General features: G+C 37.0%; 2 protein-coding genes across 2 annotated transcripts in view; both read left to right on the plus strand.

Moving 5' to 3' along the window:
* LOC113046037 (structural maintenance of chromosomes protein 6-like) overlaps positions 1-11,320 on the plus strand; it is a 37,138-nt gene extending 25,818 nt beyond the window's left edge. The window contains exons 19-27 of the mRNA XM_026206870.1: positions 3,962-4,042; positions 4,119-4,289; positions 4,510-4,647; positions 4,729-4,874; positions 7,367-7,492; positions 9,184-9,289; positions 9,880-10,032; positions 10,510-10,607; positions 10,740-11,320. Coding sequence (XP_026062655.1) covers positions 3,962-4,042; positions 4,119-4,289; positions 4,510-4,647; positions 4,729-4,874; positions 7,367-7,492; positions 9,184-9,289; positions 9,880-10,032; positions 10,510-10,607; positions 10,740-10,836 — 1,116 coding nt within the window. The 3' untranslated portion in view covers positions 10,837-11,320. The remainder of the gene's footprint in view (positions 1-3,961; positions 4,043-4,118; positions 4,290-4,509; positions 4,648-4,728; positions 4,875-7,366; positions 7,493-9,183; positions 9,290-9,879; positions 10,033-10,509; positions 10,608-10,739) is intronic.
* Positions 11,321-14,795: 3,475 nt separating this feature from the next.
* The window catches only part of LOC113046475 (structural maintenance of chromosomes protein 6-like), a 50,307-nt gene continuing 49,465 nt past the window's right edge, over positions 14,796-15,637 (plus strand). The window contains exon 1 of the mRNA XM_026207318.1: positions 14,796-14,897. The gene's annotated coding sequence lies outside the window, so the exon portion shown is untranslated. The remainder of the gene's footprint in view (positions 14,898-15,637) is intronic.

The raw sequence follows: 15,637 nt of genomic DNA on the forward strand, positions 1-15,637 counted from the left end.
GAAAATGTACACCTCAGCTCTCAGAACAACATGGAGTAAACAAAAGTGTATTTATGCACCTGCTGCCTTTTAATGGTGATGAAAAGTACAGACTAAACAAAAACAAGGTACGTGGATTTAAGCACTTGCATCCCATCCTGCTGGTCATTTGATGGTGAGAAGAACAGCAAGCAACACGAGGAAGGGCTTGAATTGTACCGAAGTTGACCCCTCCAGCGAGCTGCAGTTTATTTGAAGATGGTATTGCATTTTGGTTGGGGATGCACCGAATCCAGAATTCGGATTCGGATATGGCCAAATACTGGGCTTCTTGATGGGGTTTGGTTTCGGCTGAACCTTAGATTTTTTTTTCCACTGAACCCTAGGCTTGCGCTATGCTGGTCGACGTCACACGGCCGTTGATTACGTGATGGTGTTTACATGAGGACCTTTCTGTAGCAATACAGAGCCAGACAAATTGGGCGCTGTTGGGGAGATAAGCGTTTTTATCGGTGAGCCTTTGATGCCTTTTCAGTGGGGAAAAAAACCCGGCAGTGATTTCCACTGTGTGCCACCAACATCTGTGCCAAGTGAAAGACTTTTCAGTACTCCTGGGGACATTCGTTCCCACACTCGCAACCGGCTGTCACCTGTTAATGCAGAGCGTCTTGTTTTTTTTAAAGGAAATTTCAGTTGAAAGGTTAGAGGTTTTACATTAATTTAATTATGACGCAGGAGATGTGTGTGATCTTCCGTAATATTTTTCGTAATATTTGGCTAATGTGCTAATCGTAGCCTAGCCTACTGTAATAAACGAAAACTGCCTACTATCCATGTTTATTTAGTAAATGTTCAACTTCAGTTAAGTCACCAAACATATTCTGGTTTAAAAAAGAAAAGAATTAACACTTTTCTTTGCATAGTTGCACATTTATTTAAATGTTTTGGTTTGTACTTGGGAAAGCATAGGCTTATGGTAATTGTCAAAATAGTTTTTCCCTCTTGTCATCGTGGGGTAATGTTTGCTAATCTTTTTTTTTTTTTTTTTTTTTTTTTACAGTTAAAATAAAATGAAAAATACACTTCTGTGGACGTTGTTTACTTCATTAATGTGTTTTACTATGTTAATGGAATGAGGATGCAAGTAGGATTCGGATTCGGTATTCGGCCAAACCCATAAAATCTGGATTCGGTGCATCCCTAATTTTGGTTCATAATAAATTGTTCATAAATCTGATTCATATATCTTTTGTTACAGAAAAATCTAAAAGTGTATCATTGAAGGATTTTAAGGTTTTAAACTGGATTTAAACTGGCTATACCATCAAGAAAAGATAAGCATTTCACACACAGGCTGTCCATACTTCTCACTAGAGCCCTGTGCAGGACTGTTTTCTTAAACCCGCACTTTATCTCAGAGCTCGTGAAAAATGTACACAAATAAGTACTCAGACTAAATAATCATTCAAGTTAACATAAGAATAACCAATTTTAAACGTGATTGCATTTAAATATGACGTAACCGATGATAAACCAAATCACTGCACAACATTTTTTATAATATATTTTTTATTAGCGTTAAAAAACAATAACCGTTAAAACTAAACCGCAACTGTAGCCGCACCTCAGTTTTTAAATGGAGGCTAGGCCTACTGCATACATGCACCAAACGATTAACTAGGAAATAACTTTACCACTAAATAAACACATAGAACTTTGAAAATAAGCTAGATATAATTTTAACAAAAAATAAATATAAAACAAAATAAATAAAACAAAATAGAATAATAAAAAAGAAAATCTCACAGATTTCACATTCACAATAGCTTGCTTAACAGGCTATTGCAAAAAAGAAAATACATTTTGCTTGGGTGGCTGAACATGTGAGCAAAGCGGAGCTGTGTAACGCTCAGAACCTGCTCCGACATAAAATGTATCTAGTAGGCCTAATTGTTTATTGTTTGTACCGAATTTCTTGGATAATTGTCTAAAATCATGCATACTGATAAATAAATAATTTTTTCAAAATGAAATTCTTACTGAGAATTCTCTTGAGGAAATATTACTGCTCCGCTCACATGCTCTGGCGGGAATGCTAAAAATAAAACACATTTTTTCCAGTGGCAAATGAGAATTGTTTCCAGATGTCTGACTTTTGCTTTGCTTTGCTTTTGTCAAGTAAATAGCAGTTTTCATTTTCTTCACAACTTATTGTATTCACTCCATTTCTATACACCACCGTCCCCCGCGGGAACAAGATTTGCGTTGGGTCCCTCGGGTCCCGCGGGAGCCCAAACCCAAGGCAGCCCTCTACTTCTCACCATCAAAAGGCAGCAGGTGCATAAATACACGTACTTTGTTTTTGTCTACTCCATGTAGTTCTGAGAGCTGAGGTGCATATTTAGATTTTTTTCACATACATCAAGGTAAGTGCACAAAGGTCTCTCTTACCCTCTCACACATATACACACACACACTTCTGGACCCTTGCGATGACATAACGCATCGTCCCTGGAGTCACGCACTTCTCGCCTCCTCGCTTTTAGTGGTATCTGGAGAGGATGATGAGGGTGCCACAATAAAATCAGGATCTGACTCTCATGAGTCTGTGGTGTCAGAGGGAGAAGACAATACATCCTAGTAATGATTGTGCAGCTTGACCCCTCCAGCGAGCTGCACAATCATTACTAAAACATGGTTCAAATCGAGCACTTTCTCATGTTGCTTGCTGCTCTTCTTACCATCAAATGACCAGCAGGATGGCATGCAAATGTTTAAATCCACTTGTTTTAGTTTGGTCTGTACTTTTCACCATCAAAAGGCAGCAGGTGCATAAACACACTTTTTTTTATCGTTTACTCCATGTAGTTCTGTGAGCTAAGGTGTGAAATTTTATTTTTTTCAGATACATCAGTGTAAGTAGACAAAGGTCTCTCTCACACTCTCTCTTTTTCTATCTCTTTCACACACACACTAACATACTATAATTTGCTGTTATACTCCATATAAGCTTTTTTGCAAAGGCCTATCTAAAGGGTTTATGGTCCCACCTAGTGATCAATTGTAACAAAAATAAAATCTCTTCCCAACAGGGAAACCCACCAATCAAGATTCTCTCTCGGACACACACACACTATAATTTTCTGTTATACTCCATATACAAGCTTTTTTTGCACAGGCCTATCTAAAGAGTTAATGGTCCCAACTAGTGATCAAGTGTAAAAATAACAAGTTTGACTTCTTCCAAACAAGGAAAACTACAAATGATCAAGAATGCATGATTTTATGGTGTCATTGTTTTGCAATCAAAAAATTCATTATAATGGAAGTCAATGGGGCAAAAACAACCACTAACAATAAATTATGGAGAAAAATTGTAAATCTAATGCTGCACAAAAACTAACAATGCATCAAAGCCAATCTTGTTACTTATCTTTGACATACCCAAGACTGTGATAAAAGGTAAAAAAAAATATCCAGTCCACAATCACTTTTTGTATTGAAAAAGTCATTGCCCCCCCCCCCCCCCCCCCCCCCGCCCCAAATCAATGACATCATTTAAGAACTTGGCATTTAAAGAGTTAAAATCTTGGATTTTTTTTTTTTTTTAAATTTGGTAGTTTTGATCAGGACTGAGGTTGATTTAATAGATTTATGCAAAAAAAATTAGAAGATTATTTATCTGATACATTTTTACAGCAGCTTAATTTAGTGGATGTTTTCATCCACGAACATAACGAAAGGGTAGTGAATTTGCCCACAGTGTATTGAGTCTTTGAACATTTTTAAAGCATTTTCCCAAAATATGTGTCAAAATAAGATTTCTCACCAAAAATCATTCCATTTGCTGAAACACAGAGAAAGTTGTGGCCAAAATAAGACTCAACTCTATCCCCTAGTGGACGAAAACGTCCCCAACAACGCATAAGGGTTAACCAAATTTGTTTTGTTTCTTTTTATTAATTTTTTTATTGACTAACAGGAATGCTGTCGAAAGCTTCAAGCTGAGCTGACAGAATTGCAAAATGTTGAGGAACCTCAGTCAGAAGACTTGAAACCTTTGGTAACAAACAGATTCACTCATTATAAAGATAAATGTTTCGGTGGGTTTCTGTGTCTAATTATGGCTCTGTGTTTAGGAAGAGGAACTGGAGGAGCTCAGCAGCCGAATAGGTGCGTGTCGAGAGGAATTTGAAGCTGCAAGGAATCAGATGCTGACACACAAGAGGGAATATGAGGAGGCTGAGCAGCTCTCCCGGCAGCAGAGGGAAGCTTTTAACAGCATTGCAGAGGAAGCTGAGCCCATTAAGGTTAGAGAAGTCAAGAGTGTGTGTAACATCATCAGTGGATAGCTTTTAACCACCAGAGTCCTAATTCCTAGCTAATGTTTAAAAATAGCAGGCTGTCAAGCTTTAAAATAAGGATCGTGAGCTTCAAGTTCATTACTGAACAGTCCATAACAGCACATATTCTTAACTATCAATGTGTCCAATCTAGTAAACAGTTTTGTTTTTACTTGATTGCTTGTAGGAGCAATTGAGCAACAGTGATCAGGAGTTGGCGAGGAGTAAACATCATAAAAAACACTATGAAGAGAAGCGGAAAGCCCATGTGGACATGATTGAGACTCTAAAAAAGAACTTGAAAGACAAGGACCAGGTGTTACAGGTGACCAAACACTGACATCTTACACTGATCCATTAGATATGAAAAGAATTCCGTTTGTTTGACTTATTCTATTTTTGACAGGCTTCCATAGCGAAAGCCTCAGAAATCTGCCCCGACCGCCTGGATGTCAGAAGAACTCCTAAAAGTTTAGATAGCGAAATCAGCCGCCTGAAACATAAGATCAATACACAGCAGGACCAGCAAGGGCAGAGAGACTCTATTGTAAGGTACATAGACACGGTCTCCAGCAGTCAAACAAATGTTACCTGGTGGTATTTCACCACAAAATTAAAAGAAAGATACAAATTAGATTTAATGTGAAGAAAAAATAAGCCTATTTTCAGGACCATTAAAGGAATAGTTCACCCAAAAATTTATATTTACTGAAATTTACTCCCCCCTCATAACATCCAAAATGTAGACAAGTTTATTCATTGGAAAATATTTGGAGAAATTTAACATTACATCATTTACAATTGATCCTCTGCAGTAAATGGGTGCCATTAGAATGAGAGTCCAAATAGCTGATAAAAACATCACCGTTATCCACACCACTACAGTCCATCAATATATATATATTAGGGGTGTAACGGTTCACAAAATTCACGGTTCGGTTCGATACGATACACTGATGTCACGGTTCGGTTCGGTACGTTTTAGATACAGCAAAATGTAAAAACATTTTTCAGAATGCCGCAAGCGCACCGCGGGTCATGTGACAAGAACTAACCAATCAGCTTCATCCTTTCCTGTAACAACGTTGAGAGCTCAGCCAAGATGTAGGAACAGCTGATCATAGTTGTATATGGATTGCAATTTTGAAATAAATTTAGTAGCAGAACTACTGCAAGCGATTTTTAGAGCTGCAAATCCATTTATCCTTCGCTGAAATTTCCGCGTCTCATGGAGAGAGCACGTCATTGTTGCTTAGCAAAGACAGACGCCTCATGAGCGCTTATGCCCGAGCGCGTTTTCCATGCGTTTTTAGGCGCTCACTCACTCACTCAGCACGCGCTGAAGACTCGTTGCAAAATGTCTAATGGATTTAACAGACCAGAAATATAAGATCCTAAAATAACCAACAGGTCTGGTGTTTGGGTGCACTTTGGATTCCCTGTAATCTATAATACCGGTGTCTAAATGCTGCAGGCATAGTTTGTTGCGTGCATGTTTCTCCTTTTTTTCGTCTTTTCCCAGATACTGACACATATATCCCAGATATTCCCGCTGGGGTTTTTTTTTTTTTGTATTCCCGCTGGTGTACCCTGTCATGTTGCAGATGCAACATACCGTTGTTTTTTTATCCACCACTCTCTTGCCATCACCATTATAGCTTAAAGGGAATCCAAAGTGCACCCAAACACCAGACCTGTTGGTTATTGGAGGATCTTCTCATTTCTAGTCTGTTAAACGCATTGGCTATTTTGCAACGAGCCTTCAGCGCGTACTGAGTGAGCGAGCGCCTGACTGAGTAGCCAAACATAAACGTATAAGTTGGTGTTTTTTTCTTCTTCGGTAGTGTCAGGGGCGTTGCCTGTTACGTCGTTTGGGTTATTGGGCTACCTTGTTGAACGCATATCATTATTTCTCTCTCTTTTTTTTTTTCAAATATAATTAATTACTCCAACGAACCGTTCGGTATACGTAATGCGTACCGCGTACCGAACCGAAAGCGTCGTACCGAACGGTTCAATACGAATACGCGTATCGTTACACCCCTAATATATATAATATATAAGATGTTTTTTAACATCAAATGAGTGATCTATCATAATACTGCTTTCTCAAGAGAAAAAGTCACCTTATCTGAATCAAGAGAGGAATATGCATTTATAAGCAAAAACTGCCTAAAGCAATTCTAAACCTATTTTTCATGTGAGATTGAAAGTGAAATTGACGTGACATAAAGCCAAGTATGGTAACCCATACTCAGAATTTGTGCACTGCATTTAACCCATCCAAAGTGTACACACACAGCAGTGAACACACACCCGGAGCAGTGAGCAGACATTTATGATGCAGCGCCCTGCATTCAGTGCCTTGCTCAAGGGCACCTCAGTTGTGGGATTGCCGGCCCCAGACTCTAACCCACAACCTTAGGGTTAGCAGTCAAACTCACTAACCATTAGTTCACGACTTGCCTCTAAAGATTGCAAAAGGAGATTAATTTTATTCCACTATAGGAAGTGTTATTATGGATTATGGACTCCATTTTAGTTGAAAGCAATGGTTACAGTTAAAACACTCTAAAGATGGATTTATTTCTTAAAAACATTTAGCTTTTATATTAATTTAAGTAACACTTTGCATTAAGGTTAATTAGTTAACTATGTTATTTAACATGAACTAAGAATAAACAATAGTTTTTCAGCATGTACTAATCGATTGGATTATTCTGAAATAAAGTCACACACAACTATGATGCTTCAAGGGTGAGTAGAAGATGGATGAATTTTCATTCTCGGGTGAACTAACCCTTTAATGTTAATTTCAACATTTACTAATGCATTATTAAAATCAACATATGTGCTTGTTAACCGTTAATGCACTCTGAATTAACATGAACTTACAGTGAACTACTGTATTATCATTAACTAAGTTAGTGATCCCAGGGCATTTTCCCCTTGCCTCTGTGAAGCGCTTCTACATTGTTTATCATGCTGGTGGGGTTTATATGTTGTGATGTTATAATGATGTTTTTGGTCATTGAATCTTCTAGGCAGTTTCATGAAGCTAAAGAGAGCTTCAATAACATAGCCCGACAGGTCAAGGGTCTGGAGGCATTCATCCGCCAGTTAACTGAGATCATGAACACCAGACACTACGTCTATGCTGAACTGAGAATGTAAGTTTTATTAGAGTTTCTCATCTTTTTCTAATTGATTATTTTAATGTCTCTCAAAGGTAAATTACTGCATGAGTCTTTCCAAATTATTTTTCTGTGTTGAAAAATGTCCTATTAAAGCACAAAAAAAACTTTTCCCATACACGTGTGTGTGTAATTGATGATGGGCTGTTGAATTATTAGAAAAATAATGCACAACCGATGTGGTGATGCGGCCACGACGGGAAGCGGAGTTACACCATTACACCTCAGGTGTGCAGTATTTTTCTAATAATTCAGTGGCCCGGAGTCAATTATTCCACTTATACTACAGTTACCACACCTCAAGACATCATTCCGATGATTTATTTAAAGGGATTCTTCCGGTTTTTGTACTTAAATAGTTATTGTGAGTAGGACTATTTCTTCTGCATCTCATCCAATGCCTCTTTTGCTAGTACCAAAACTTAGTTTTAAAGCTGGTAACAGAGGCTTGGGCCATTGATAGCATTCTAATGTAATTATTAATGAGATTATTAGAAAGAGAGCGAGAGCGACAGATAAAAACAGAGAGAGAGAGAGCTTGTGTGAGTAAGGCTAACGTACCTCTGTGCGTTCCTCAACACTCTTCTGCTGCAGTGTCTTTTCTGTTAGCTCGCTAGTGAGAAATGTTGTGCAGCCTTTAAGTTGCCACACTATATTGGCTAACTGATCAAATCGCCAGGGCAGCGCTGACAACAAGTTTTTGTGCAAACTGCGTGACCGTTATTACTGTTAACTATGCAAAGTGATATAGAACTTTAATGCGTCAAGAGAGCTGCCTGAAACTGCGTGCGCCGTGCTTGTAATATATATATATTACAAGTTTTAAAATGCAGATAAGCCATTATTTAATTACATAAGCAAGAATACATTTACAGAACAGAAATCTGAACGTTATATAAATTCAGGTTCAAAATTCTTGTTTAATTTTTTTTAGTTAAAAGTTTTTACATCAGGGATTTTGGATGTCGTTTTATCACTGCGTTTTAAAAAAGTGCAATAAATTAAGTTAACTTTTGATACTTCACTCATACTGCATATGGGTAAAAGCTCCTTTTTTCCTCAATACCGAAGCCTTTTTTTTCGATAATGCAGTGCAACTGCATTAGTGTAGCGTAAAGGGTTCGATGGCTCCGGCCCTCTCTCACTTGTCCCCTGGACCCCAAGGTGTCCAAGATAAGTCTTGTCATACCCTACCATGGCACGGCGCAGTTGAATTCGTTCCCCATACGCAGTATGAGTGAAGTATCGAAAGGGAACTCTGTTACGAAAGTAACCTCGGTTCCCTGAGATACGTATACCTGCTTATGTAGCCATTCGCCCTGCCCATTTTGGTGGGATTTGGTGCGCTGCATCGCCACAGGCTCGCGCAGCTACGCAGCACTGTCATTGGTTTAAAAAGTTTACAGATTTAACCAGAGGTAGTGCTGTTGCACTGCGTTATTGAAAAAAAAGGCTTCAGGAGCTGTTCCCCATACACGGTACTCATTCCGGCTGGTATGTTTTCGTAACCGTAACAGAGTATGTTTTCTTCACCACTAATCTGAAACAACTTGTTACAAAAAGCCCAGAATCTCAAAATTGACCAGTGCATTAAAAAAAACTGGTTTTAGTGCAGATTTGAGGGTACTGATGATAACGATGTAGGTTGTGTTTCTGTGTGTTTCCAGGTATCTTTCTGTGCGCTGTAAGTACTACTTTGATTCCATGCTGTCTCAGAGAGGATACATAGGGAAGATGACCTTTGACCATAAGAATGAGACGCTCTCCATATCAGTAAGACGCGCTCTCTTTGATATAGGAATCATTTCCACATTTCTTGTTAACATATTTCATAATTGCCATCTCATTCATATTTGGAGAAAGCCTCACCAAACCTGACCAGCCAGGCGTTTGTGATCGCGGTAATTTGAAGACAGTTGTACAAACACGAATGGGTGAAATGAAAGGACATGGCTCCAGATCAGATATGTAGATGTGGTTTTCAATTAAGGTCCATCGCCAAATACACAATTAATTTGCTGAATGCATAAACTGTATTTTCCTGTGCTCAAACCTGCCAATCTAAAGGAAATGCTGTGTTACCATCGACTTATAGTTTACATAAAACAATTTGCAACTATTACTGTTATTACTTTTGTATACAAAACTTTGTGTTATGTGTCTTGTAGAGTGATGTGTGTGACATCACATGCACTATGGCCGGTGGCAGTGGTTGTCACAGCGACCGTCACTGCCTTATTGAATAGCATATGATAAAAAAAAAAAACCTCCTTGGGGTCAGGATTTTACTCTACATGCAGTAACCTGGACTTTTTAAAAGTACAGTAGTTTCTCATGATGACAGTCATCTGTCTCTTCTTCAGGTTCAGCCAGGAGAGGGTGGAAAGGCCACTCTAAGTGATATGCGATCACTTTCTGGAGGGGAACGTTCGTTTTCTACCGTGTGCTTCGTTTTGTCACTGTGGGCCATAACTGATGCTCCATTCCGTGCTTTAGACGAGTTCGATGTCTACATGGTAAGGAGTATATATATATAAGGAATCCTGTTAAAAATAATGCATCATGGTTTTCACAAAAATATTAGATGGCACAACTGCTTTTCATCAAGAAGAAATGTTTCTTGAGCAGCAAATCAGCATATCAGAATAATTTCTGAAGGATCATGTGACACTGAAGTAATGATGCTGAACATTCAACTTTGAATCACAGAAATAAATTACATTTTGAAATATATTCAAATAGAAAATTTTGTCATGATTTTTACAAATACAAAAATGTAATGTCAGCTGTTTAATATGTGACCATAAAGTATGCATACATAGTTATACAATTACAAAGAAAAATTTTTTTTTTTTTTTTTTTTGGACACTTCTGTCACTCACCAATAACATGTTTTGCAAATACAATAAGATATTTGTCATGGCTGGAGAATCAGGTGACTGTAGTCCTGGAGAAGAGCATGCAGTCACTGTGTTGTGTGTTTGCTCTCTCAGGACATGGTCAATCGAAGGATCTCCATGGACATGATGCTGAAGATTGCTGCCAGTCAGCGCTACAGACAGTTTATTTTCCTCACACCACAGAGCATGAGGTAAAGAGCTTCTCTAGTGTTCATGCAGAAATTATTAGAAGACTTGATTGCCATATTTTGTATTATTCATAACGGTGTTATAAATTGGTAGTCCTAGTAAAAATGTGATGTTCTGTTCTTTCTGTATCCCAGTTCTCTGCCAGCCAATAGCCTGATCCGCATCCTCCGTCTGAGTGACCCTGACCGCAGCCAGTCTGCTCTTCCCTTTGGTCAGAGGAACCCAGAATAATGCTGCTATCCTTTGAACGTCATCTTGTGTATCAGCAAATCAAGTCAAATCAGGCAAAGTACTTCCAGCTGACAGCTGCACTTTACAGTTCTATGCGCACAAGTTTTGCAGGCTTTTTTTCCAAGATCATTTAAATGTAGATTAAGAAATAATTTTATTTAAAATCAAAATTTTGCAGGTTCTGTATAATACTTTTTAGGTTTTATAAAAATGTTTGTGATTGCAATGTTACTTGCAGTTGTACCTATTGAATAAGGCATATAAAGGCCAGTTATAGCATGTTGCTGTTATTTGTTTTATTTCATTATCTGCCTTCCATTGTTTTATTTTTTTTTCTCCCAACTAATTAAAAATGTAAAATGTATCTAGTATAGCAAGAAATAATCTATCACTATTTTCTTTTATCATTTTTCAAAAATGCATAGTTTTGTATTACTGGTGTTACAGTATGGAAAAATTAAAAGTCAGTTTTGGTTGAAGGAAATCACATGAGAGATGAGTTTTTTCGTTTGTTTGTTTGTTTGTTTTTTACAGCAAGTTATGAATATTTAACAGGGTTTCCGCGGGGGATTAAATGTCATTAAATTTCTTTTTCTTCTTTTTTTTTTTATTAAGGCCTTGAATAACATTAAAAGTAATTAAATTATTATTTTTTTGCTGTTTTGGAAGAAAACTATTGGCACTTTATTTAGAATATAGTGCCTTCATAATTAATAACTTTTTCATCCCCAGACTGGGACAACATGTTGGAGTAAAACTGAGAGCAGAGAATGTAAATTACATAAAGTCAGAAAGAAATTATGTAATGCAATTGAGCAATTTCAGCGAGAATGGCTGTGAATGATTTTATTATATTCATTGTAAATGACGATAGGAAATAATGAATTCTTCTTTGACAGTAACAGTTGCACCAGTCGAGGTTCACATAGCCAGTCTGTGTAAAAGAGATTCTTATGGAGAAATTGAAACAAATAAGTGCAATGGCACAGACAAAGAAACTCACAGATAAAAAACATACGATAAAAAAATGTATATTTAAAACATATGATACATAAAACATATGCCTAGACCAGTGGTTCTCAAACTGGGGGTCGCGACCCCTCGGGGGGTCGCAGAATGATTTCAAGGGGTCGCGAGTTGGTTTGAAAAAATTCTGTATTTTCTGACTACAAAAATTTTTTTCAATACTAAAAAAATTAAGATTACAAATAAATATTTTTTTTTATTTCTAAAGACAAAACTGATTAGAAGGTTTAACATTTTTTAAATATAATTTCGTGACTCTAAGATATAACGTCACCGTGCGCCGACTGATCGCTAGTTATCAATACTGCACGCAACTGCACATGGAAACTGCAACTGCAAGAATGGATAAATTTGTAATTTGCAAGGTTAGAAATGTTGAGAAAATTGTGGACAGTCTGCCTGAATCATCTGAACCGTGTACCTCTACAAAACACAAGAGCTAGACCCGTTCTGACCAATGTAGGAAACGTCGGAAATATCAAGAGGAATTTATAAAGTATGGATTCACTTGCTCTTCTGTCAACGATTTGGACCATCCTTAGTGTGTTATCTGTTCAGAAGTGCTTGCCCATCCAAGTATGAAGCCTGAAAAAAACGCAGAGACATTTGGAGACGAGACACCCTGCTTGTGTTGAAAAACCTATAGACTTTTTTCGCAGAAAAGAGAAGGAATTATACAGATTCATATTTGTGCGAGCAGAATTTTTCAGCTGTTACGTACATGGAAAAAAAAAATACAGATCACGTCTTGATGTTGAGGATGATCTGCGAGTAGCCGTATCCAACATCAGGCCACAGATTACACTTTTGTGCACCGAGAAACAAGTGCACCCATCCCACTGTTAGGTAAGCCTAAATACGGTAAATATTATGGAAGTTTGTTTCCGCCACGTAAGAAAATATTTGAAAAGATAATTGCGATTTTTTTTTTTATCTAAAAATTGCGAGTTTAAATCTTGCTATTCTGACTTGGTTTTTCATAATTGTGAAATACAAACTTGCAGTGTGAGTTATTAAGTTATGAATGATATAAAATCGCAATTACCTTTTTTATTTTTTTATTCTGCAAACAAGCTTCCATAGGAAGTGGATGTGGATTTAACTTTTTTTTCTGTTAATTGTTTGTGTATTCTGTGGTATTGGGTCGCGAGTTCTCGTCGATGTTTGTTTAGGGGTCGCTGGCTAAAATGTTTGAGAACCACTGGCCTAGACGACCTGAGGCAACTAAGAGTATCAGCACAATTGTAGATTTGACATTGATTAAAGTAATAATCATTTAATAATTTCCAAACAGCACACAGCATTGCTTCATAACTGAAGCATTCATCATTTTTTAATTGATAATTTGAGTCAATGATTCAGTGATCCATAAAGATGGGCACTTCCTTGATTCTTGAATAACTCAGCCTTCTGAATGAATCTCTTGAACTAATGAGTCAAAGACTTAGTGACTTGCTTCCACCTACTGGCCTTTTACTCTTATATTTTAAAGTATCATTAAAATATATATATATATATTTTTTACTTTTCATAATTGTATCCAGGCTATATTAAAAATGATTTAAAACACTAAGCTCATAACATTAATCATGCAGTTGTAATTTTGCAATGTTAATTCATTAATGAAATGGTAGTATTTCAAATTGAAATATAAAAAAGGTTTTATAAGATTAGAAAAAAAATCACTATTTAGTTGGAAAGCAATTTGAGGAGCTATAACAAATTTGCTTATTTCAGCATGTAAGAACTAACGTAGCAGTATCTGTTTAAATAATGTTGATGTTCTTATAGTATGTATCCAAGATCATCATCATTGTATTGTCAAATTGAATGGTTACTTTAAAACATAACCGGTCAGTGGAATATCCATGGCTGATAGCAGTGGGGTTATCGAAAGGGCATTTTAGCATTGGTGATTTAAAGGGGCAGAGGCACAGACCACCCTTGGCATGAGAACTGACATGAGACATTGAGATTTTGTCCTAAATCGGCGCGTCATGAGCTACTTTTAGCCTCCAAGATGTTTTTTGATTATGGGCCCAGTTGTGTAATATATATATGGGTCATGTATGGTATTATTTCTTTTTTCATAACATTAAAAAGCATTAAATTAGATCTGATGATACCTGCGGAAACCCTGCCTCTTCTTCTTTGGCCTTACTGGCTCTGATTCTCCTGTTGTATTTGCTGGTTAAAGTCAGTTTCAGACTTTTCACCAACTCGTAACTTTCAAAACTGTTTTATGGAATTTTTGGTCTACTAATAGTCTTTGTTCTCTGCCTGTCTCTCCCACTCTCTTTATAAAGATAGCCAAAACTTTTATTCCAAAAATGAAATTGAATGCTACCCTGTAATAATTCTTATTGAAGTTTTTTGAATCAATAAAACAACACTGTTCATTATTTTGGTGTACAATCACCAAATATATATGTTTACTTTTTTCTTCTTTTTTTATTAACACCATATGGAATATATATACCATAAGGATACTACAGGAGGTACATCAATTGTTGTACAATATGGTATTAAACTGAAAATATGCATTAAAGCAACTGTATGTAAATGTTCTAAAATCATTCTGTTGGTTCTCTGACTTTTAATAACGAATGGATTATGTTTCTGTTCAGGAGTGTGTTAATTTGATAACCTCGAATGAAATTCTGCGAAAAAGACTGATTGCATCCTCCATCTCTCTCTGTACACTATGGGGTTCCTTGATTTGTACAAGGTTGAAAGCACAACAAGGAATCATTTATGCAGGAGTCTGTGCTTCTTGGAGGATGAGTGGTGACTGACCGATTTAATGCGGACTGCCTAAAACCCACTTAGCTTTGAATTTCTATTACTTCTCTATGACACTCATTTGTGATTTAACTAATGGGTTAGGATGTTTTTTTTTATGAATTCATTTTTCAAACACCTTCCTCTTGGCTGAGAGTTATCTGATTGGTGGATACAAACCGGAAGTGTACTGACGTCGTCGCGCTCTGTGAGCAGTCAAAGGCGAAGCGCGCGAGGAACAGGAGGACTGACTGGTATGTTGCGTCTGTTTCATACATGTGATTTTTGACATAAAAACACAAACACTCATATATAGCTTCCGCTTGTCTGGTTTGCATGTCCGCATTGGTTATTTGGTACTAATTGTATCAGCTTTTAAAACCTTGTCAATTTGTATATTTTCGTTCCTTGTCTACCTAACGTTAGTTGTATTTTTTTTATTTTTATTAATGTTACACAAATTTGTGTTTTTTGTTCTGTCACTGTCATTGTTGCACTGCGGAGCTTCTGTCACGAAAACAAATTCCTCGTATGTGTGAACATACCTGGCAATAAAGCTCATTCTGATTCTGATTCTGTCGCCTGTCCGTTAACATTTCAGCAGAAAGCGAATTTCAACGTGACAGTTTTCACAAAACTAACGTTACCGTTAGTTAATGTTGTAACGTCACCTGCCCAGTATATCACAGTAAAATTGCTATATTAAAGTTTCCGAAGTTGCCAGTCTAGTGATGTCTCAAGTGGTTTCGTTTTAATGATTTGATTTGAATTAACGTTACGTCATTTTGCGCTCAAATTGTCTGTTAGTAACCTATAATAAACTATGTTGAATTGTGTTACTGAAAATCTGATATTTCGTTATACGACGTGTGAAAGAGCATAACGATTTTCTGTCACCTTTCCTTTAGGACAGCTCAAAGTCGAAGCAAATCCATTACAATGCCAAAACATGCCTGTAAAGTTAGTTTTCTCTCTCTCTCTCTCTCTCTCTCTC

The sequence above is a fragment of the Carassius auratus genome, chromosome 27 (assembly GCF_003368295.1).
Source record: "Carassius auratus strain Wakin chromosome 27, ASM336829v1, whole genome shotgun sequence".
Classification (NCBI taxonomy): Eukaryota; Metazoa; Chordata; class Actinopteri; order Cypriniformes; family Cyprinidae; genus Carassius; species Carassius auratus.